Consider the following 22,696-nt stretch of genomic DNA (forward strand, 5'->3'; position numbering starts at 1 on the left):
ATGTCTCTCAAGCGTAACTTTGAGAAAAAGCCTGAGATGAAAGACCACTTTCTCTCCTTCATGGGCAGCATGTTTGAACTCTCATGCAGAGTTAGCCCCCCCTCTCAGCCCGGATGAAGAAAGGTGGTACTTACCAATGTTCGGCGTGTATCATCCGAAGAAACCAAAAAAAATTCGTGTGGTATTCGATTCCAGTGCCCAATACGACGGCGTATCACTCAACAACGTGCTGTTAACAGGACCTGACCTTAATAACACACTACTGGGAGTGTTGATTCGGTTCAGAAGAGGCCATCGCCGTCACAGCTGACATAGAACAGATGTTCTATTGCTTCCGGGTAAGAGAAAAGGATCGTAACTTCTTACGTTTTCTCTGGTTCGAGAATAATGACCTTTCCAAAGCCATTGCGGATTACCGCATGAACGTCCACGTCTTTGGCAACAGCCCGTCACCTGCAGTGGCTATTCATGGTCTGCACAAATCTGTACAAGGCAATGAATTCCACGTCGACCCAGATGTGCAGCACTTTGTGTTACATGACTTCTATGTCGATGATGGGCTGAAGTCTCTGCCCACAGTTCAAGCTGCTATTAGCCTGTTAAAAAGGACACAGGATGTGCTCTCCAAGTCAAATCTGAGACTTCACAAGATTGCGGCAAACAACCAGGAGGTCATGGACGCTTTTCCATCCAGTGACCATGCGAGTGACCTCAAAGACCTTGACCTTGATGCAGACGCTGCCATTGCAGCGCAGCCTCGGCTTGACTGGAATCTCAAGACAGACTGTTTCCTTTTAATGTCTCCAGTGAGACCAAGCCCTACACACGGCGGGTGTCTTGTCCACAATCAACAGCCTCTCGACCCACTGGGATTCGTTGCACCCGTCATAGTCCAAGGCAAAGCTATCCTGCGAGAGCTTACAGCGGAGAAAGGTGACTGGGACGTGCCCTTACCTCCTGCCATGGAAGATGCCTGGGCGTCATGGAGAGCCTCTCTGTCTGAGCTCGCTGAGCTTTCTATCCCTAGGCGTTACACAGAAGCCTCACCATCAGCAGCGGTAAGAAGAGAGCTGTGTGTGTTCTGTGATGCGTCAGTCAAAGCTATCGGGGCTGTATGCTACCTGAAAGTGACAGACAGTAATGGCACCAACCAGATTGGATTTGTAATGGGCAAAGCAAAGCTGGCCCCGCCCTGAACACACAGTGCCGAGACTCGAACTCTGTGCAGCAGTGCTTGCTGTTGAGTTAGCAGACCTGGTCTTAGCAGAATTAGACCTACAGATTGATGCCGTAACCTACTACTCAGACAGTAAAGTAGTCCTGGGCTATATTTGCAATGAGACCAGGCGCTTTTATGTCTATGTAAGCAACCGTGTGTTACGCATCCGAAGATCCTGCCGACCAGACCAGTGGCGTTACGTGCCAACAGACCAGAACCCTGCAGATCACGCAACACGTTCTGTTCCTGCTGGACAACTGAAACACACCAACTGGTTGAGTGGCCCCAAATTTCTCTCAAGCCGGAGCCTAGCATTTCTGAGAGAACTTATGACCTTGTTGACCCGAGCTCAGACCCAGATATTCGCCCTTTGGTGTCTGCCTTAAGCACTGCAGCCTCAAACCAGCAATTGGATTCACAACGCTTTGCAAAGTTCTCTACTTGGAGGTCATTAACTCGTGCAGTCACGCGCCTTATTCACATAGCCTGTCATTTCAAGACAGTTCACAGAGAGAACAGTGCATGCAAGGGCTGGCATTACTGCAAAGCTGAATTCACAGTTGAGGAATCAGAGAAAGCGACAGTTGTGATCATTAAAGCAGTTCAACAAGAAGTCTACAGCCAAGAGATAAAGTGCATTCAGAAACATGAAAGGATGCCAAAACAAGCCCTCTCAGAAATCTGGACCCATTCATCGACACACACGGCCTTCTCAGAGTTGGAGGCCGTCTTCATCATTCAAGTGTCGATCAGAGAAAAGACTCCCTGATTATTCCTTGCCAGCATCACATCGCCACTTTACTTATCAGACACCACCACAAGCAAATCCATCATCAAGGCCGTCATTTTACAGAGGGGGCGGTCCGTTCAGCTGGCCTTTGGATAGTCGGAGGGAAGAAAAGAGTAAGCAGCATCATTCACCAATGCATAACGTGCAGAAGGCTCAGAGCTCCACTCAGTATCCAGAAAATGGCTGATCTGCCATCTGATCGTCTTTCAACCGATCCTCCATTCTCTAGTGTGGGTCTTGATGTGTTCGGCCCATGGAACGTCTCCTCACGTAAGACCAGGGCGGCTTCGCTCAAAGTAAAGGTGGGCAGTGATTTTACGTGCATGAGCATAAGAGCTGTGCACATTGAAGTCATAGAATCCCTTGACACCTCTAGCTTCATCAACGCTACGGCGCTTTCTTTCAATCGTGGGCGGTCAAATACATTCGTTCCGACCGTGGCACGAACTTCATAGGTGCCTGTAAGGAACTCAAGATAGCCTCAAACATTGACAGCACTGCCGTAAAGACTTACCTCTCAGACAAGGGCTGCATCTGGTCTTTAACCCCCATGCATCTCATTGGGGTGGTTCATGGGAGAGAATGATAGGGCTGGCAAGGAGGATTCTGGATGCAATGTTCCTCCAGCTGAAAGACAAGCTCACCCACGAAGTGCTGGTGACTTTCATGGCAGAAGTCGCTGCTATCATCAACGCCAGACCACTTGTTCCAGTGACAATGGACCCTGAGGACTCGTTTATACTCACGCCAGCTGCTCTTCTCACACAAAAGACAAGCAGTGTGCCTGCTCCTGCTGGTGAGTTTGGAGTCACAGACCTCTACAAGTCCCAGTGGCGGCAGGTTCAACACCTGTCCAACACCTTCTGGGACCGCTGGAGGAAACAATTCCTCCCAACATTGCAGGCCCGCAAGAAATGGCAGTCTACTCAGCCGAACATTCAGCCTGGGCGTTGTTCTCCTTAAGGACAGCCAAGCACCTAGGAATGAATGGCCTCTCGGACTGATCACACAGGCCTTCCCTAGCAAGGATGGGAAAGTGCGCCAGGTTGAGGTAAAAATCTTCAAACCAGGCAGGTCTGGCCTCTTTCTCCGGCCGGTCAATGAAATTGTTCTCCTTCTACCTCCAGAGGCACAGTAGATGGACTGGTTAAAAAAAAAAAAAAAAAAAAACTGTGCATGGACTGTGGGTGGCGTGTGTTCACGTCAGGCGGGAGTGTTCTGTTCTTAATGGTAACATTTAGATAAGCATTGAGTTTCATGCTTTCAGAAAATAACATGCTTTAAACGTTTATTCAGATTCCTATGCGCTCTTATTTAGGTCATGGTCATTTTAAGATCGCGTTGTTCTAATTGTCCTATTACGTTACCCGTAGTCGGGAAGTAATCCTTCACGCATTCCAAGCGCATTGTTTTAGACGTTTATATGCATCGCGTTCTCCTCATCTGTCTTCTCCTTGCGTCTGGCATAGCATCGATGGTATGTACATTTGTCTTTGTGAGATTTTCGAAGGAATTCTGTTATTTTCGTCAATACTTTGTTTGTAAAGTAAAATCTGAGGACGGTTTGAATTTACTACAACTATGCAAATGTTAGCTCACGTGTGTCGTTTGCGATGAGTTGTGCGTTGTCTCATTGTCCTGAATGTTATTTAAATGTATTTCTTCTCCTTTCTTAAAATGAGTACAAACGAAATGCAGCTGTAATAGTGCAATTAGTCTTTATTCAAGTTGAGTTAAGGTTTGATGAAGTTGGCGTTACTCTGATTTGTCATTGCCTTTTTTAATGTGTTGCAGTTTCACTTTTTCTTTGCATCTCCAATAAACCTGTGGAACTAAGAATTAATCTTCAGAGTTTTGGTGTTGGGAAAAGTTTAGCTGGCCGTCAAGATATTAAGTGAACATATCGAGGGGCGGCACAATATATATATATATATATATATATATATATTTTTTTTTTTTTTTTTTTTTCTGTACATACTCACTGACTACTTAATTATAATCAATATTCCTGCAGATTATTGTTGCTGTAGCAAATTTAGCTCACCAAAAGGAAAATATTTATGAGTAATTCTAACACGTTATATTACTTATAAATATTTAAATTAAATTGTTGAATTACCTGTAATGGAATTAACATTATAAATATTTAGTCTGTTCGTCCGCCAAACATACAGTATAATCTTTTATGAATTCTATAAAAGGGGTATCTCTCCAGGCAAGAAAGATGCGACCCACTTCACTTTATACCTGTCAGAAATCCACCTGCCACGCGACCCTCTGAGGCTCTCACGCTTCCTCTCTCTGCAGCTCCCGGAATTAATCACCGACAACTGTTCCTCATTCCCATGCCTCTTTATAAGTTTTCAGTTTTAACCTCACTTGCGGTCGGATCTACGAAGTCATGCTTAGTTATCATCCGGATTCCAGACCACCAGCATTTCCCGCTGGTTCAGGCTCAGTGTTCTGAATCTCTCGGATTCCAGACCACCAGCATTTCCCGCTGAACATGCTCCTGGTTCCAATCCTAGGGATCCTACTTGTGTTATGCATCATACATGTTCTACAGATTATACTTGCGTTATGGATTATCCCTGCTTTACGGATTCCTCTCGCTGTATGGATTATACCCACTGTACGGATCATACCCGCTTTCTGGATTTACCCCACCTTTCGGTTCGTGACTCTCCCTGACTCAGATTTGTGTTCTAAACTAAATAAACAATGAATGAGTTACTCCCATTTCCTTCGCATGGTCACTGCCCTGACAATACCGTACAAATAATAGAGCATGTAGATAAGATCAAAAATATTGCAGGAACTTTAAAATGTGAGCGGCACTCAGAGACAATCAAAAACAAATATGGCGTTTAATAAATGAGACAAACACAACATAGAACTAACTACACAAAATAAAAAAAGAAAGAAAAAAAGAAATAAAAGAAACAAAAAGTTAAGGATAGGTAAAAGGAGGAAGAGAAGGAAAAAGGAATAAAGAGAGAGAAAGGAAGAAAAGGAATGGCAAGCTCAACCTTAGCTTAGCAAAATAACCATCAAGAAATTAAAATTCACATTAAAAATAAGGGGCTCGAGCTTAATCACGCATTTAAACTGGTTGGTAAAACGGTTGCGCTAGACAAAGAAAAGTCTTGAAGAGTCTGTTAGGAGAGAGTTGGATGTTCTTCCAGGTTCTCCTGAAGATCAGAGTAGGAGAAGTTCTTGAAGGTAAAGCTTGCTGGAAAGATCTGCCTCAAAGGGTTTGAATCCCGTCTCGAAGAAGGGGTTCTAAACGACGATTGGTGGGGGAAGGTCCCTAAACCACACCCATCTTTGGTGGATTGGCCAATGCCAGGCATGAATTTTTCGGAGGGAGAAACTTCTTTTGTTTGTGCGTTTGTGGGGGATTACCCGTTTATACTTGCTTTGGAGAACTTATAAAGTTTAATCCAAAGTGTATTAAGACAGTCCATACACTAGAGCATTAAAGCAGAGGTACATTAACATATCAGGACACAAGCCTTTAAGGTATAACGTGTTAATACCAGAGGTGGCAATAGTACACATCCTTTACTTAAGGAGAAGTACAGATACCCATGTTTTGAAATACTCGGGTAAAAAGAGAAGTATTGATTATACTTTTTTACTCAAGTGAAAGTAAAGAAGTTTTGGCACTGACATGTACTTAAGTAAAAAGTAGTTATTACTTCTACCTGTTTTAGTGTCACACATCATGATATTAACGATAGATAGATAGATAGATAGATAGATAGATAGATAGATAGATAGATAGATAGATAGATAGATAGATAGATAGATGGATGGATGGATGGATGGATGGATGGATGGATGGATGGATGAAATGCAGTTTGGCATCTACCAGAATTGCAAAAAGTAGCAATCGTGCAAATAGTGAAGAAAAATATGTAGCATATGTACAGCATGTGAATTAATATAAAGGCTATAACAGTGCAGAGACGTGTGGACATCATTAAGAAGTACAGATAGATGTTCTAAGGCTATGGCATTGAAGAGGAGATGTGCAAGCTGAATAAACAAGTCTACTATATATATATATATATATATATATATATATATATATATATATATATATATATATAATATACAGTGGAACCCACTTATCTCGACCTCGGTTAACTCGACAACCCTATTAAGTCGATGTTTTTGATGTGAAACCGCCAAATTCTCGCTTTTTCTAAGCATTTTTTATCGGTTATGTCGACTTTTTTATGTCGCCGAACCCTAATATCTCGAGCACAAGGGGGGAAAAATATGCCATTTAACGTCGGTTATCTCGGTGCAGCCGCAAAAGAACTCGCGGAAGTGGCGGAATAACATATGCACATATGCCTTTTGTTGTTAAATGTTATGCGATGAACGGGAGGCGAAAGTAGAAGCGCGGCGCTGAACAGCACATGGGAGAATGTGGGATCAGCAGCAAAAGCATAGAATGATCAATGGCAGGATCGGGGGAATCCATGAGAGTGCCGGTGGGAAGGCACGTACCGGGATACGCATGAGCGATAACAACGACCGCCGTGAACCAACATATACCAACAATAACGGACGGTGAGAGTGTGGAAGTTTAAATAGAAGCTGGTGATGATGATAAACGAGCACCATATGTGTGCGATTAAAGCCGGGAGCTTCAGAGAAAGCGGCCGAGAAAGCACCTGACACGCTGAAGGGGGCCGAAGGGGGCGTGGCAGGTGGATTCCTGACAGTTAACAAACATGTATGTACATTTTTATAGCATGCCTTCATCAAACAAATCACGGCAACGCTGTTGTGTAAAAAAAACCTTCAAAAACACGTGCATGCACATTCTCATTTATTAACGCACATCATGTACATAAAGAAATTTCAAGCACGTTAATATACTGCCGCCATTTTGATTTTCGTTTATCTCGATCATCGGTTATCTCGATGCTTTTTGGCAACCCCCTAGGACATCGACATATCCGTATATATACAGTATATGCACATGTTATATACACATACTGTATATACATGAATGTGTAATGTTGGCCAGAATGTACAATAAGGATATAAAGATACATATAGATAAAAATAGTGCAGATGTAATGAGGGGAAAAAAGATATACTATGTAATATGTATATTGTATGTATAACTGTACAGAGGTTATCAATCAAATTCAATATTTAATCGCAACTAAATCACACATTTCTATCTGTTCTAAATGTACCACATATTATTACTACCTGTTTTTAATACTTTAAGCAACATGGACATGGTGAAATATAGATGGAAAATAAAATGAAGACAAAATATTCTTGTAAATGTTTTAACGTAATAATGGTGGTTTAAATGACGTAAATCATACCGGAGAAAGTGCACCTCTTCGAATCAAGTCAAGAAGCTTATATATATATATATATATATATATATATATATATATATATATATATATATATATATATATATATATATATATATCATACGACCTATGCAACTTATGACCATTCGACTTTATGACCACAATCGCTAGCCCCGGCGTCCAACAGTGCGTACCAGCTTCCGGCATAATTTCACAGTACTGTACATATAGCCTACTCTACTTATGACCAAATCGTGTTACGACTGTCATTTGGTGTTTGATTTGAGACTTCGTGCAAAGTTTACTGATTTCAGTGTAGTTTATCTATGTGTCTTATATCTTAGTAAAGAAAGGACGTCGTAAATTAGTGTATGTTTTGCTGGAGGTTTTAATTTCACCTCTTTTATATTTAGTATTTATATTCTTTATAAAATGGTAAAAACAGAAATGCGCGCTGAATTAATGGCGCGTTAATACAATTTAGTGCATTTAAAAGAATTTTGCAAAACTAATTAAAAATGTTGTTACCTAATAAATGTGTCCAGTCTGAAAATCCACATATAGAAAACAAGCAGAGAAAAGATGATGATGATGATGATGATGATGATGATGATGATGATGATCAGGAATATCTCTGTTCTCAGTCATGTTTACGTCACTGACTCCCTCTGTCTCATCCACGTTATCTTTACTTCTTGTCACTTTCTAAACTAGTCTACGTCTGTGGTGAGTGAGAGACAGGACTTTATACACCAGTGGATTAAAAAAGACGCACAAAGACAGAGGCTGAAATTGGCGCGCAGTGAAAATAAAAATATTAACATTTTACCAAATCAATTAATTAAAAGTAACAAGCCAGTTTTGAAAATGTAAGAAGTAAAAAGTACAGTTATTTGTGTAAAAATGTAATGAGTAAAAGTAAAAAAAAATAATAAATAGTGGAGTAAAGTACTGATACCAAAAAAATCTACTTAAGTACAGTAACGAAGTATTTGTACTTCATTACTTCCCACCTCTGGTTAATACCATGTTGTATTCTGGTATATAAAATGCACTCTTGTTTGGAGTGTAAAGAACAGATGAATTTTATATTACCTTTGATATCAAGCCTTAAACGAAAAGACTGGAGCCGAGTTTCGAGAGTGGATTGTTTTTTGTTTAGAGGGTCCCTGTGAAGTCAACCAGAGAATCCAAGGGGGGTTATCTGGCTTTGTGTCTTCTGAGGTGGAGTGTGTACTGTGTACTGGGGAGAGGTATAGAGACTGGCTTGCGTTATTATTTGAATGCTTCTTTGAAGTTAACTATAGAGGTCAGGGATTATCTTGTTTTGTATCTATGTTGTGGGGGTATGACACTGTGGTACGACAACCTCCCAAATGGAGGTGTAAACTGTGGTGCTTGTCCTTTGAGTGAACTGCAAATGTTAAAGGTTAAAAGGAATACCTGGGACGTGAAATCTAAAAGACACTAGCCAGACCCTACATTGCTTATTAGTGTTGAAATCAAAATTACTTTTTATTTTAGCTATACTAAGTGTTACTGTGAATTTGTACAACCCAGTCTCATGACATTTCATGATATAGTCACAAAATTTAATCTATTGACTCGTGTTCATTGACACAAATTTCCCTTTTTTTCGTGTCATTCAGCACGATTTATCATCTAATGTATTTCAATAAGATATTTTTTGTGTATTTTTTCGTGTATTTTCATCTTGTTTATTTCTGCCACTGGGCTCCACAAACGCTGTATTGTTTTTTTTTTCCTCGTTTGTTATTCATATTTTAAATATTCGGAATGCTACTGTAATGGAAATCACAACATGGGCTCAGGAATACTTCCAGAAAACATTGTGGTGAACACAATCCACCGTGCCATTCGCCATTGCCAGCTAAAACTCTATAGGTCAAAATGAACATGATCCAAAAGTGCAGGCGTTTTCTCCGGGCCAAGGCTCATTTAAAATGCACTGTGGCAAAGTAGAAAACTGTTCTGTGGTCAGACGAAATAAAATTTGAAGTTCTTTTTGGAAAACTGGGACGCCATGTCATTCGGACTAAAGAGGATAAGGACAACCCAAGTTGTTATCAGCACTCAGTTCAGAAGCCTGCATCTCTGATGGTATGGGGTTGCATGAATGCGTGTAGCATGGGCAGCTTACACATCTGGAAAGGCACCATCAATGCTGAAAGGTATATCTAAGTTCTAGAACAAGATATGCTCCCATCCAGACGTCATCTCTTTCAGGGAAGACCTTTCATTTTCCAACATGACAATGCCAGACCACATACTGCTTCAATTAGAACATCATGGCTGCATAAAAGAAGGATCCGGGCACTGAAATGGCCAGCCTGCAGTCCAGATCTTTCATCCATAGAAAACATTTGGCGACAATAAAGATGCGACAAAGAAGAACTGAGACAGTTAAGCAACTAGAAGCCTGTATTGTACAAGAATGGAACAACATTCCTATTCCTAAACTTAAACAACTCAGTCCCCAGACATATGCAGACTGTTCTAAAAAGAAGAGGGGATGCCACACAGAGGTAAACATGGCATTGTCCCAATTTTTTTTAGATGTGTTTATGCCATGAAACTTTAAATCAACTTCCTTTTTCCCTTAAATGTATACATTTTCTCAGTTTAAACATTTGACATGTATTCTAAAAATTTTTTTTTACATTTGAAACTTCCACATCATTGCATTTTGTTTTTATTCATAATCTGTACAGTGTCCCAACTTTTTGGAATATATATATATATATATATATATATATATATATATATATATATATATATATATATATATATATATATATAATGAAGTTATAACTTATAATGAAGTTAGCTAGCCCTGTTTAGCAAGACTAATTTCACAAATTCTTTTTTCCAGTTATGTTTATATACATAAACATAAACATAACTGGAAAAAAGAAGTTGTGAAATTAGACTTGCTTAACAGGGCTAGCTAACTTCATTATAAGCCATGTCTAGTTTAAGTTTTATCAGATGAAGGGTAACTTACTGTGGAGCACTGCATTATTGTGTGGGTTAGGGGTCATTTGATCTGGTGTAGAATACCTGGGGGATTCGGGCGACATTTACATTTAACATTGTAAATTCCTGTGTTCACATTTTCAAGGCCCAGTCTAAAAGGCATAAGACAAAATAAACCCTGTTAATTATACGATTTTTTTTTTTTTGACACATCTGTTCAGATTGTATGTGTATAAAAAAAAAAAAGTGGTGCACAGTTGCTGTGGTAGTCTCCAAATACTGTTCGTAATTGAAGTATTAACTCTTTCAGTTTTTCTGATTCATAGATTTTTATGGCCATTGTTCTGTATATCCCCCCACATGTGCTAATGTTAAACTGTACAGCTCTATTAGGAAGCAACAAACAAACAGCCCTAACAGCTTTCACTATAACTTTGCAACAATGGAAAAAGAATGCATTGGACTTGGGTAAACCAACAGAAAAAATGTTCTACTCCACTTTCATCTTAAGTACTTGATTCAAATCTGTTTTGCTTCTTCCAGCATACCGACCATTTCTGAAACTCAAATTATATATATATAAAAAAAAAAAAAGAAATCACACTGGCCAGATGTTGTTGCCTCAGCACTGCCTCTTTGCCTTAGACTAGAGCGTGTTTAATGTTGCAGCCACCAACAGTGATCACACGGACCATTGAACTTAGATTACATCACAAAATGCACTGATTTAACTGTCACCAAGATAATCACCATACTTACCAACCAGTTCAAACCGAGTGCCATTCTAAAGACCCGAGATGAGATTTAGATCAAGCACCAATTGACACCACACTAAATTTTGTGTTCACTTGAAATTGGAAACCCAAACCTGTTCCAGCATGGCAATGCCCCTGTGCTCAAAGCCAGCTCTATAAAGATATAGTTGTCATGGTTTGGATAGGAAGATCTTAAGTGGCCTGCTATAGAGCTGGAACACTGAATGCACCCCAGGCCTCCTCACCTCACCTACATCAGACCCGGCTTTACTAACATTCTTGAGGCAGATGAATAAAATGTCCACAAGCACACCCCAAAATCTAGTGAAACATCTTCCAGAAGAGTGGAGTACAATATTAATAATATGAATAGGCCTGAACTGTATTACAAATAACAAATGAATTAAAGTTTGATGAATTTGCAATGTATAATGACTTTATTCTTTCTAATAAATGTAGTATAGATTTTCTGAATACAAATGAATCTTGTGATTTTGATGCATTTACAATGTAGTTTTTCAATTAATAGACTAAATGCTTCTAATGTTTACATAATTTGTTCTGTTTCTGTTCCCTTTGCAGTGTTGGTTTCACATACACCAGTGGCTCATGCCCAAGGTGATTAATTTTTTTTCTTTTGAGCTGAGAAAGTGGTGTAGAATTGATCAATTTGTTAATAGGTTATTGCTTACCAGATCGTGTTCTTATCAAATTCACAATAATAACTTTTAAAGAAAAAATAATAATAATGGTTGCGCTTTTCACATTTTATCAACAAAACTTAACTCTTTTTTTAAATTTGCCGTTAGTAAAGTTTAGTTATTGATCCATCACTTCGTTATGTATTAAACTGCTTCTGTAGTAACATATAAAAACGGAACACTGTGTGATCAAAAATTTGTATATATTGTTTTCTCTGGGTTTTTGGGATATTTGTTTAGCTCATTTTCCCACTTTCGTTGTTTTCTCTTTCTCCTGTAATAAACATGGTCTTATCATCAACCTCTGTTGAGGTTTATTCACTCCCCTATAGCAGAGTGCCAGTGCTCTTACCTCATGCACAGCCAATCTGGTTTCGAGCCATGCATTCACTGACATGAACAGGTGACACAAACCCAACAATGAGCTGGACCTGAATTATGATCAAATGACTGTGTTTATGGTTAGACAAAGTAATAGTGATGAATCAGCACACCAAACTAGTTCACTATTGGTGTGTGAGTGAAAATGGTAGAGAAGGTTATGAGGGTTAAATACAAATTAAGTGTATATATTTTAATTAGATGAGTAAATCAAACATTTATACAATATAAACTTTGAATTACTGTACATGTTAAATATGTAACTCTTTTTATCAGTGTGCGCCCCAAAATGTGTCTGCATTAAAACTTTGCCACTCTCCATAACTTCATACCAACAGCAAAACCCAAACCAACTCTGAGAGTGAATCAGCAGAGCGCCATCTACACTGGAGACACTATCACTCTGAGCTGTGACCTGCAATGGACGACTCCATGGGAGTTTCTCTATTATAATCAGTGGATACAGATTCTAAACAGTGAACCTGTAAATTTATTTAAAGTTAGGGTCGATAAAGCAGGGGAAACAGCGTACCTGTGTCGCGCACGTAGGAGATCCAAATTTCACTACTCCATGTACTACTATAACAACTACTACTACACAGAATACAGTGAACCTCTCAAGATTACAGTAAGAGGTATGGCATGATTAAAATTTTATAACAGGTTTAAAGTAAGAAAGGATTTGAATATCAACTATTTCATAATTATTGCAATTTCTTGTTCTATATTTGGAATACCGGTAATCTAGAAAAAAAATACAGGCACTATTAACAAATAAACCACCTGGAAATGAATAAATACAAGCTTTTAAAAATATTTTTATATCTGCATAGAAACAGAAATGCAGAAATGCTTGTAATAAACTACATATCTTAAATTCTGGATTCTGTTCCAATTCTTGTCATTTAAAAAATACAGATTTGTTATTATTCCTGATAAGGGATTGCAACATGTCAATTAACAAAAAAAAAAAAAATTAAAAAAAAAAAACAAAAAAAAAAAAACACGTGTAGTTTAGTTAGTACTTTTGTAACAGTCACTGAAATACATGAACAAATTCATCATGTTATGACAGTGTGTCTAATTGGCAGTACAGCTGGTATAAAGACACTTCACCTGCCCCTGTCAGTAGTGTACAGAAGTACAGAATCTGTATTTACTAAAATGTATTTACAAAATACAGAACTTTGTTTTCCTGTGTAACAGAGAGACCACAGGCAGTACTGACTGTAGCTCCACAGAACTGGCTGACTGAAGGACATCGGTCAACTGTCAACATCACAGTGCATGGTGAGTCTTCATGTAGTGTGGTGGTGTTAGAGGAAAATAAATATTTCACAAGTTTCAGAGTTGACCAAGTTCACTTATATTCACACTGATAAAGATAAAATGAAATCACTGACTGTATAATAATCAACCAGGGACATCAGAGAACATTTTTATGTTTTGAGTGATTACTGCTACAGACAAAAACGTGGACAAAAGTTTCAAGAATGACAAATGTTACTTTTCAGAAGTCTGCTGCTATAGTGTTTAGATATTTTTGTCAGCTGTTAGTATGGTATAATAAAGTTAGTAGGCTGGAAAAAGGAACGGAAACTGAAGCTTGACAGAACTAAGGTTTTAATACCAAAAGAGAAAGGCAGCAAAACACAAAAAACTTCGTTCCAATGAACCCAGATAAATCCACAGAAAGGTTCAATATAACGAAATACACAATCCAAGGTAAATCCACAGGTTAATCCACAGATGGTTAAATCCGAGGGAAAACCCTGTTAAAGCATGTCTCAACAAAAACTGTTGTCATTCAAAGGTCACATTTCAGAGATAACACAGTAAACATTTCACTCTAAATTAAGTAAGTCTGTTTGGAATATTTTACCAACTACAAACAACTTATTAGATTTTGATTTTGGGCTAGATCTTGAGATTGCCTGACCGTGTTACATAGAATAATATTTTTGCTGTGGGAATTCTTACCACCATAGGCTACAAGCTTTGTGTTCTTTGATGAACTCAATTTCGCATTTCTCTTAATCTTTGTGACCAACGATTCAGAGATTACATTAGGCTCCTGTCAGGTTCTGGACATTTTTTTTCGGTTAGTTTTTGCTTTGGCCACCAGATGCCGCCACTGGGCCCCTATCCCCTAACTGTTTAATGTCTCCCACCTGCTCCTTGTTAGTGTTGTCTATGTAAGTGGCCCCTTTTGACTTGATCTTTGTTGGTTCATTCTGTCAGGTGCGAAAGTGGGTCCCAACTTTAGTCGCTAGAGCGAGTGGCAGACACCAGCAGTCTGCCACAGGGACTGCAGAGACACACTAGATGTGCAATGGCATTATTCTTTAATGAAAACAATGTGTAAAAAACAGCTCAAAAAAAAGTAAAACAAAACAACACAGGCAGAGTGGGTTTACCAAAACAAAATAACAAAAATACAAATAAGTAATGACAAAACAGGAAGAAGAATCTCAGGAAGACAGGAGGTACAAGGAGACCCAAGTAGACTGGAGGCTTGGGAAAACTCGGAAGAAAAGAAAAGCCAGAAGACTAGAGAAGCCAGGAGACTCAGTAAGACAGAAGACTAAAGAAAATTTAAGAAAAGCAGCAGACAAAGAAATCAAACAAAATTGAAAGACACTCACTAAACAGAACAAACAAACCCACACATATCCAAATGCAAATATCAAGACAGACAAAACCACAACAAAAATAATGACACCTGTACCACAACAAAAGTGAAGACAAATATAATGAACCAACAAAGACCAAGGCAAAAGGGGCCACTTAAATAGACAACATTAACAAAGAGCAGGTGGGAGACATTAAACAGTTAGGGGCTAGCGTGTAAGGGATAAGGGAGTAGGGGATAGTGGCCCTGTGGCGGCATCTGGTGGCTAAAGCAAAAACAAACCCAAAAAATTTCCAGACCCTGACAGCTCCTGTGTCAATCTTGAAATCAACTGACTGTCCATTGATGTGCATTGTGCTGATTAGTTCGGATTTTGAAATTCCTATTTCACTGTTTGTATAGCAGTCTTTTCAACTGACACATCATCCACATAGAATGACTCCTCTGTACTGTCTTTGGAATCTCCCTTTGCTTTGAGCTGATTTATTGCTTTTCTTTGTCTATTCAATGTTGATGTAGTCTTGCAGCACTTTTTAAAATGGTTTCATTTATTACATTTATGGTACTGCTGATGATAAGTTACATACCTTCCCTCCACAACTGCTGCAGTTTAGTATTATTTGAGAGGTTCTGCAGTCAGAGTTAGATTTTTGTTTGGTCTTTTGTTTTTTGTTCTATGGGGCACACTATCCACATTAATATTGCTGTGCTTGGGCACTGCAAGAGTCTTTGAGTGCATATCGGTCAGCTCATAAATTTAAAACAATTCTATTATTCTTCATAACATTCTGAAGTATATGCTAATCACCAGCATAAAAACTGGGACAGTAGACTTTGTGAAAAATAATATTTGTGTCATTCTTAAAACTTTTGGCCATGGCTTTAAATTGTGTCTTTAATGTAGAGTGTAAAGTGCCAAACTGTTACATATCAATGAGTTTCATCATTAAAAATACATGCAAAGTGCAGTGTGTTTCACCTTCACTCATAAGTAAAGATGTAGATGGTGAAGAAAGATGGGGAAAATAACTCAAAACATCTGTCATATGTGACAGTTTATCTGCACCCCATTCACTCCTCTAGTCTCACAAATACCTTAGTTCACAATTAATGGCACCCTGACCTAATTTGTATGGCTGTATTTACCGACACTGCTTTGTGCACTCAGGAGTGCCACCCCTACACACTGTTAACCATAAAGTTTAAACAGCATAATGTGGTCTATCAAGTTTCATGTATTTAAGAAAACACGGTAGCTTTCCCACTTGATATTGTCACTTTCCATCTATTTTTGAGCTGATTTTGAGATATTATGAGCAAAATATCAGATCCAATGCTTTCATAATTCAGGCTACAAATGTTAGGTTTTATATAGATTAAATAGTGATAACACATTAATGTAATGTTTACACTTCTAGATGGTGATGTGATCCTGGAGAGTCCTCTCTATCCTGTGACTGAGGGAGATCCTCTGACTCTACGTTGTTTATATCGCGACACCAAACCCTTAAACCTCCGAGCTGATTTCTATAAAGATGGATCAGTCGTCCAGAACCAGACTACAGGAGAGATGATCATCCATAAAGTCTCAAAGTCAGATGAAGGATTCTACTACTGTAAATACACAGAGAGAGGAGCATCACTGAACAGCTGGATCTCAGTCAGACGTGAGAAATCCATTTTATATTTGTTTAACTGTGACTTAATAAGCGGAACTCAGTATCCCTACATAATGTAACCTATAATGTGTAGTTTATCTTAATCTGTGTACAAAATGCAGTGTGTTCACATGCCATGTTACTCCTGTTTCCAGAAATTAACATGACTAGACTTTGCTTGTGCTGCAGTTTAAACTAAACATGTTCAGTTCAGCATGAATAAAGTGATATTATAATTATTATTGTATTCTGTATCTGGTCCATCACATGTAGAAGCTCCATTCTCAGTGCTCATGCTGATCAGTAGTGTAGTGACGGCATCTCCATATCTGCTGATCACCATCATTCTGCTGGTCAAATGTTACAGAGCTCGAGGTAAGAACTCTTACAGTATATTTCACACAATGAACAACTATAATTAGCACAAGAAAAATATTCATTTTAGATGAATATCTTAAGTGTAAATGCAATTGTTCTTAAATGCAGTTACAGTAATATTTAAATGTAAGTATATGATATAAAATTCACATGTGATATATGCTTGAATTGTGGTTCCATTTTACCTTTACTAAGATACATTAAGTAAAAATAGTGCAGAAGTGTATTTGATAAGATGTGCTGTCTTCTCCATCATAGTAACAGCCATCTCTGAACTACGTTCTGCTGTTACTGAAGATGACTAAATGAATTATTTTCTAACACAATTTTCCTGATGCACTGTGACTCATCACTTTGCTGTCTTTCATAAGCATTTGAACAAACCCTGTTTATTCTTTGTTTGGGACGAGACCAAATGTAATCTAAATGTCATTGTAAATTTCTTTAACAGCTCACACTGATGAAGACAGAATTGAGAATCAGTCATAGAAGAGTAAACAAAGATCATCTATTAAAAGAGGATGCATTCACTGTCAAATCATTTCATTATTGCACATTCTTTAGTGTTTTGTTGGGATTTTAAAATAATACTGATTTGTCATTTTAATGCCATGATGTTATTTGCATCTTATAGACATCATTGTTGTTCTGAATGGATTTATTTAGCTGAAGCCTGCAAAACTCTTCATGAGGTAAAAGTTACCATGTGTGCAGTCTGAAATAAAGCCTACATGCTGCTTAAGCAAAACAAAGTAAACAATATGTGGAAATATTCTCTACAAATATTTTGTTCAAGAGAAAATGTTAATGCATTGACTGAGGGTTGAGTTGTGCTTCTGCAAAATACCATGTGGGAAATAAATGTGTCTGCTGTTTAAGTGAGTTTAATACCAACATGGTGACCTGCACAATCAGGTGTGTTGTGTGCTAGGACATGCACTAGTGAGATATGCTTAATTTCACAAGAATTTTATGGTTTAAAGTGCGTAAGTTGAAAATGAAAATGTGCAGTGAAATAATTTCCAGTGTAGGATGTATTTTCTGTAAACAGCAGTTGGTGAAAAGCTCTTGTCATTATTAATGTGTAGTTGTTCACCATTTTGTATTTTTATATACATATATTTATATATATTTAAAAAATATATAAAAATATACAAAGATTAACATTGCCTACTTTATTTTTATTGCTTTTAATTTAAGTATTAATTTCTTGTCGGTCTCTTGTCTCCTGATGTAATATTGGAATTTCCCACATAGGATTAATAAAGTGTTGTGGTAAAAGCAGGGGATCACTGGATCCTGCACTATTATTCAGTGTAACTAAAGGATCTCAGTACAGTAAAGTTAAGGAGTAAATGAGGAATCAAACAGACACTGATGTACAGGACTAACATTACAGTGAAAATGTCCAAAACACAACACAGGAAATTAACACTGTAGCAGTGGCAGTGATTCAAGCAATTAAAAGCTCCTTATTAAATGAAATACAAGATTTAAATTGTAATCCCTGCTGGATAAATTCCTCACCAGAACTCAGTTACCCAGAATTATCACCTTGTCAAGCAGATTATTTAAAACCAAGATTTAGAACAGTCTTCATCTGCTCTTCCTTTCTCTTTATTGGAGGAGCAGGCGAAGACGGCTTGAGATGGGAAACACGGAAGGTCTGGTGAATCCGGAGGACTCTGGGGAGTTTGAGTCAGACAGCCACAGGGTTGATAACTTTTAAAGTCCCATAAAGTGTCAGGTGAGTTTCTTGCAGACAGCTTTGAGAGGAAGGTCTTGAGTGGACAGCCAGACCTTCTGGCCTAAATAATAGCAGGGCCATGGGGTTTGTGGTTTTTCCCAACAGCAATAATTGCGAATCCCAGGAACCTCTGTAGCTGCTTGCGAGAATCAGGGTGAGGCCATTCCTTGACTGCTTGGATACAGCCCAGGTCCATTTGTATCTTGCCGGCTGATAGTATGAACCCCAAGAAGGAGGTAGTGGTGACATGTAACATATGTTTAATGTTAAATGCGGTCTTCCACTCTTCCCCCTCCAGAATGCGAACCAGGTGATAAGCATTTCAGCAGGTCCAACGTCGTGAAGATAGTGACCCCCTGAAGGAGCTCAAACACTGAAGACATAAGTGGCAGAGGGTAACGGTTATTGACCATAATGGTGTTGAGCCCATGAAAATCTATAAATGGGCAGAGGGTCTTCTCTTTCTTCTCCACAAAAGGCCCAGCTGGGGAGTTGGAAGGGCAAAAGATACCGGCAGAGAAAGATTCCAGTATATACTTGTTCATGGCATCCCACTCGGGCCCTGACAGATGGTATAAATGCCCACGGGGTGGAGAGGTCCCAGGCAGCAGGTCAACAAAAACAAAACAAAACACAACAGTGCCGAACCCAAAAATAGACTAAAACACAGAACAAAAACAGTTTAAAAACACAGGTCCAAAAACAAAACAAAAGGTCCTAACAAAAACACAGAACAGGAGACAAGTTAAGCAGATTTTATTTTAGATATTATTAATAAAAAAATTCTATCTGGCCACAGTGGGGATCAAGAACACTTTTTTATATGTTTTCAAGGAGAAAAAGAAAATAGTGCTTGTACTAGCATCTTGTACTTACACAAGCTGAACCCGAACATGACTGGATAAATGATTGTAATTAATGTATACATTAAAATATGACCAACTATAAATGACACATGTAAAAGAAAAATGGTAAAGAGAAAAACTAAATTTTGAATGGAAATTGTTTTTACTTAAAATCTACACAGTGAATACATGGTAAGTGCATTATGTAAATAACATAGGCTACTACGAAACATTAACTATATTCAACAAGTGAAATAGTTACACAATTATTTTCATAATGATAACTTGCATCTTTTAACATCTACAGAGATTACATTCATGTTGTTCTCTGAAACTCTATTCTAAAGTCTGAGACATAGATAAAAGATTGAATCTGGCCAAACATGTCTTTTTTGCCTCTGTACTGAACAGTTCTCCCATTAAACCATTATAGATTAAATGGTTTCCATTTGCCCCTTGCAATAACCCATGAATTTGAAGCCCATATACTGTATACGCAAACATACTATTGAAAAATTAATATAAAGATCGGAATTGAGCAATATTTTCTTTTCAGTCACAGTGTCTGGTTTCCTGTGACTTTTCAGCAGGTCCAACTCTCCTGGAAAGTCATCGTAATAAGGGCAAAAAAAGCCGCTGGGGGGGGGTTGTTTAACTATCGCTTTGCTGTCTGTAGCTTCATCAGTCTAGACAGACACATGGCTCACTGCAGAGAAAGTAAATGCATATGGTTGCATTAATATGGTTATAAAAACACTTTTCTCCTGTTATTACTATCAATGGTGATACACATTACTAAACAGCTTGAATTAATATTACAGACTTCAGCATCAATTGAGTAGGTTTTTTGTCTGCTTAGTATTTTAAATGTTTACAACATACTATGGCATACACTAGACCAAGCAGGATGTAGTAAAGTTGTGAAGGCAGCTACCAAAATAACATGTATGACCGCTTCAGTCATTACAGATTTTAAGAGGCAGGTTTTTGTGTATAAAATAAAAATAATAAATGAATACAAATATTTAAACATTTCTTACTTCATAGTAAATGGATTTTCTTTTAATCTTTTATAAATGCAATCAGATTTACCTTCATACTATGATGCAGCTCTGAGTATACAGTATCATCACCCACACTGGTCTTTTCTAGTTGGGAACAAGAAACAAATGAACCTACAGAGCATCTACAGAACTGTTTAATTCCGAAGTCTGTTTAGGAGGTGTTTTCAGGCACATTGTAGTAAATTATTGTTTCTATATTAACAGCTTATTCACATGGATTTGAAAAGAATTTGCAGTATCTTCAAAACATAAGAAGCTGCTTTTTTCCCTATTAATTTAAAGATAGGGAAAAAAGGCCTAAACTATAACTATTTATAAGTTCAATATAAAATTGAACTAAAAGTAATACAAATTACATATTATCATAATTAATCAAAACAACGTAGGGAATATTATAGGGACATATATAGACCTTTTTCTTTGTACCAAACAGAGTGTTTTATTCATTATACTTGTATTCATCATACCTTGTGCACTCTGCACTTTTTGAATGGGCTTTAGTTGAACCTCAGCATAAGTCACATCATTCATGCCGAGTTCAGCATCAGCACCTGCAGAAACAAAGAAAAAAACCATGGCAATGATCTTTAGTAGTATAATACATGACTGAATGCGATTACTTGCCAGTTTTGTGTTTTAATATATGTATTAAATGAGCATAATTTAGCATTAAAATCACTCCACCATTCTTCCTGCTTGTCTTCTTTTTCTTCATGACCTGTGTGTAAGTAACTTCACTGCTCTGAGCTGCAGCTTCACCTGAACACAGTGCAGTGTGTTAATCACTACAGGACACTTCTGAACTTTACTGTATAGAGTTCATCTACAGTTATGTCTCCAATAGTGAGAGGAAATGTCCAAAATAAAACATTAACCTGTTAAACTAGTATCTGCCTGATCCACTATGACATAAAGGTGTTCATTTGAGACAATATCCGTTGTGAAACGTGCTAAAGAAATAAACATGACTTGACTTCATCTTTTTTTTATAGAAAACAGAGAAAAATACTAAATACAATATCTAAATTAACAGTGAGGTTAATTACAATAAAAGGGAGATTATTTATATTTATAAATGAACAGATGCAGAAATAATCATTCACTGAGACAGAATCTGACCAGTCTGAAGTGGTGTGTATCCTGACTGAGAGTCTTCAGCTCCTGATCGCCTCTGATTCTGCTCTGATGTTTGACTGGATTCCAACTGCTTTTCTATAGAGAGAAACAGATTCTACATCTGAACAGGGTGTAAATAATAACACCTTTAAATTACACAGAAAGACAACAAAATTTTAAATATACATTAAAAACAGAAACAAATATTAATTATGTATAATTATAATAATAAGAAAGATAACATGCAATATACAGTATACTGTATATTGCATGTCATATATATATATATAGCTCAATGGCCAGCCCTTTATACCCATTTCCACATTCCAGACTTTATACCCATTCCCACAACCAAGCACCCATGGGGGCTTAAGGGCCTTGCTCAAGAGCCCAAGCGTGGCAGCCTGGTATGACCAGGACTCAACAACCCCAAATTCAAGATCCAATGCCTTATCCACTAGGCTACCACCTCCCCAAAATTATGTTTTACAACTTAAATATAAAGATGCAATGAAACAAATGAAAGAAAACAAAAATGTCATTTTTATAACATAAAAACAAGTTTTGGGTTTATAATAATAGTATTCAATAATTAAAATGATGTGGTGTTTACAAAATTACAGCAGGCATTTCTAAATTTAGTGAGTGTCAGTATGTTTTGCCTTTCAGCAAATAACCTTTAACTGTTTTTGTCATTTATATATGGCCATACTTTAGCAAAAGTAATTATTACCTTTCTTCATTTTGTAGAACCACAGCAGGATCATTAAAATCAGCAAAACAATGAACAATAAAAACAAACTCAGTCCAACAGCCAATCCGACTGTTTCAGCACTGGGTCTAGAATCCAACACTAGAAAAACAGAAGACAAAATATCTTAACACTGCACATATAAACTCCACTGTAATAAAATAAAAATAAAGTTAAATTTGTAATTAAGTTTGGAGAAGTCAGTGATGGTGTCTAATGTAGTGAAGATGCTCAGTGGCAGAATAATTCTTCAGCCTAGTGGATGTTGTACTAATGAGCAGATAAATAAAAGTGATTTAGAAGTATTT

At 37.7% G+C, this 22,696-nt stretch overlaps 2 protein-coding genes across 2 annotated transcripts in view; one reads left to right on the forward strand and one right to left on the reverse strand.

The window, feature by feature from the left end:
* The first annotated feature begins 11,699 nt into the window (after positions 1-11,699).
* On the forward strand, positions 11,700-17,846 carry LOC124387378 (high affinity immunoglobulin gamma Fc receptor I-like). Its single transcript, XM_046851709.1, has 6 exons — positions 11,700-11,733; positions 12,536-12,832; positions 13,404-13,487; positions 16,248-16,496; positions 16,746-16,862; positions 17,317-17,846. Exons 2-6 carry the CDS (start codon positions 12,769-12,771, stop codon positions 17,352-17,354), a joined length of 552 nt encoding a protein of 183 aa, XP_046707665.1. The 5' UTR covers positions 11,700-11,733; positions 12,536-12,768; the 3' UTR covers positions 17,355-17,846.
* Positions 17,847-19,601: 1,755 nt separating this feature from the next.
* The window catches only part of LOC124387347 (obscurin-like), a 402,170-nt gene continuing 399,075 nt past the window's right edge, over positions 19,602-22,696 (reverse strand). Inside the window, exons 14-20 of the mRNA XM_046851649.1 lie at positions 22,371-22,490; positions 21,641-21,733; positions 21,397-21,471; positions 21,206-21,280; positions 20,989-21,072; positions 20,550-20,605; positions 19,602-20,163 (exon numbers count right to left, since the gene is read on the reverse strand). Of these exons, the coding sequence (XP_046707605.1) occupies positions 20,161-20,163; positions 20,550-20,605; positions 20,989-21,072; positions 21,206-21,280; positions 21,397-21,471; positions 21,641-21,733; positions 22,371-22,490 (506 nt within the window). The 3' untranslated portion in view covers positions 19,602-20,160. The remainder of the gene's footprint in view (positions 20,164-20,549; positions 20,606-20,988; positions 21,073-21,205; positions 21,281-21,396; positions 21,472-21,640; positions 21,734-22,370; positions 22,491-22,696) is intronic.

Source organism: Silurus meridionalis, chromosome 6 (assembly GCF_014805685.1).
Source record: "Silurus meridionalis isolate SWU-2019-XX chromosome 6, ASM1480568v1, whole genome shotgun sequence".
Classification (NCBI taxonomy): Eukaryota; Metazoa; Chordata; class Actinopteri; order Siluriformes; family Siluridae; genus Silurus; species Silurus meridionalis.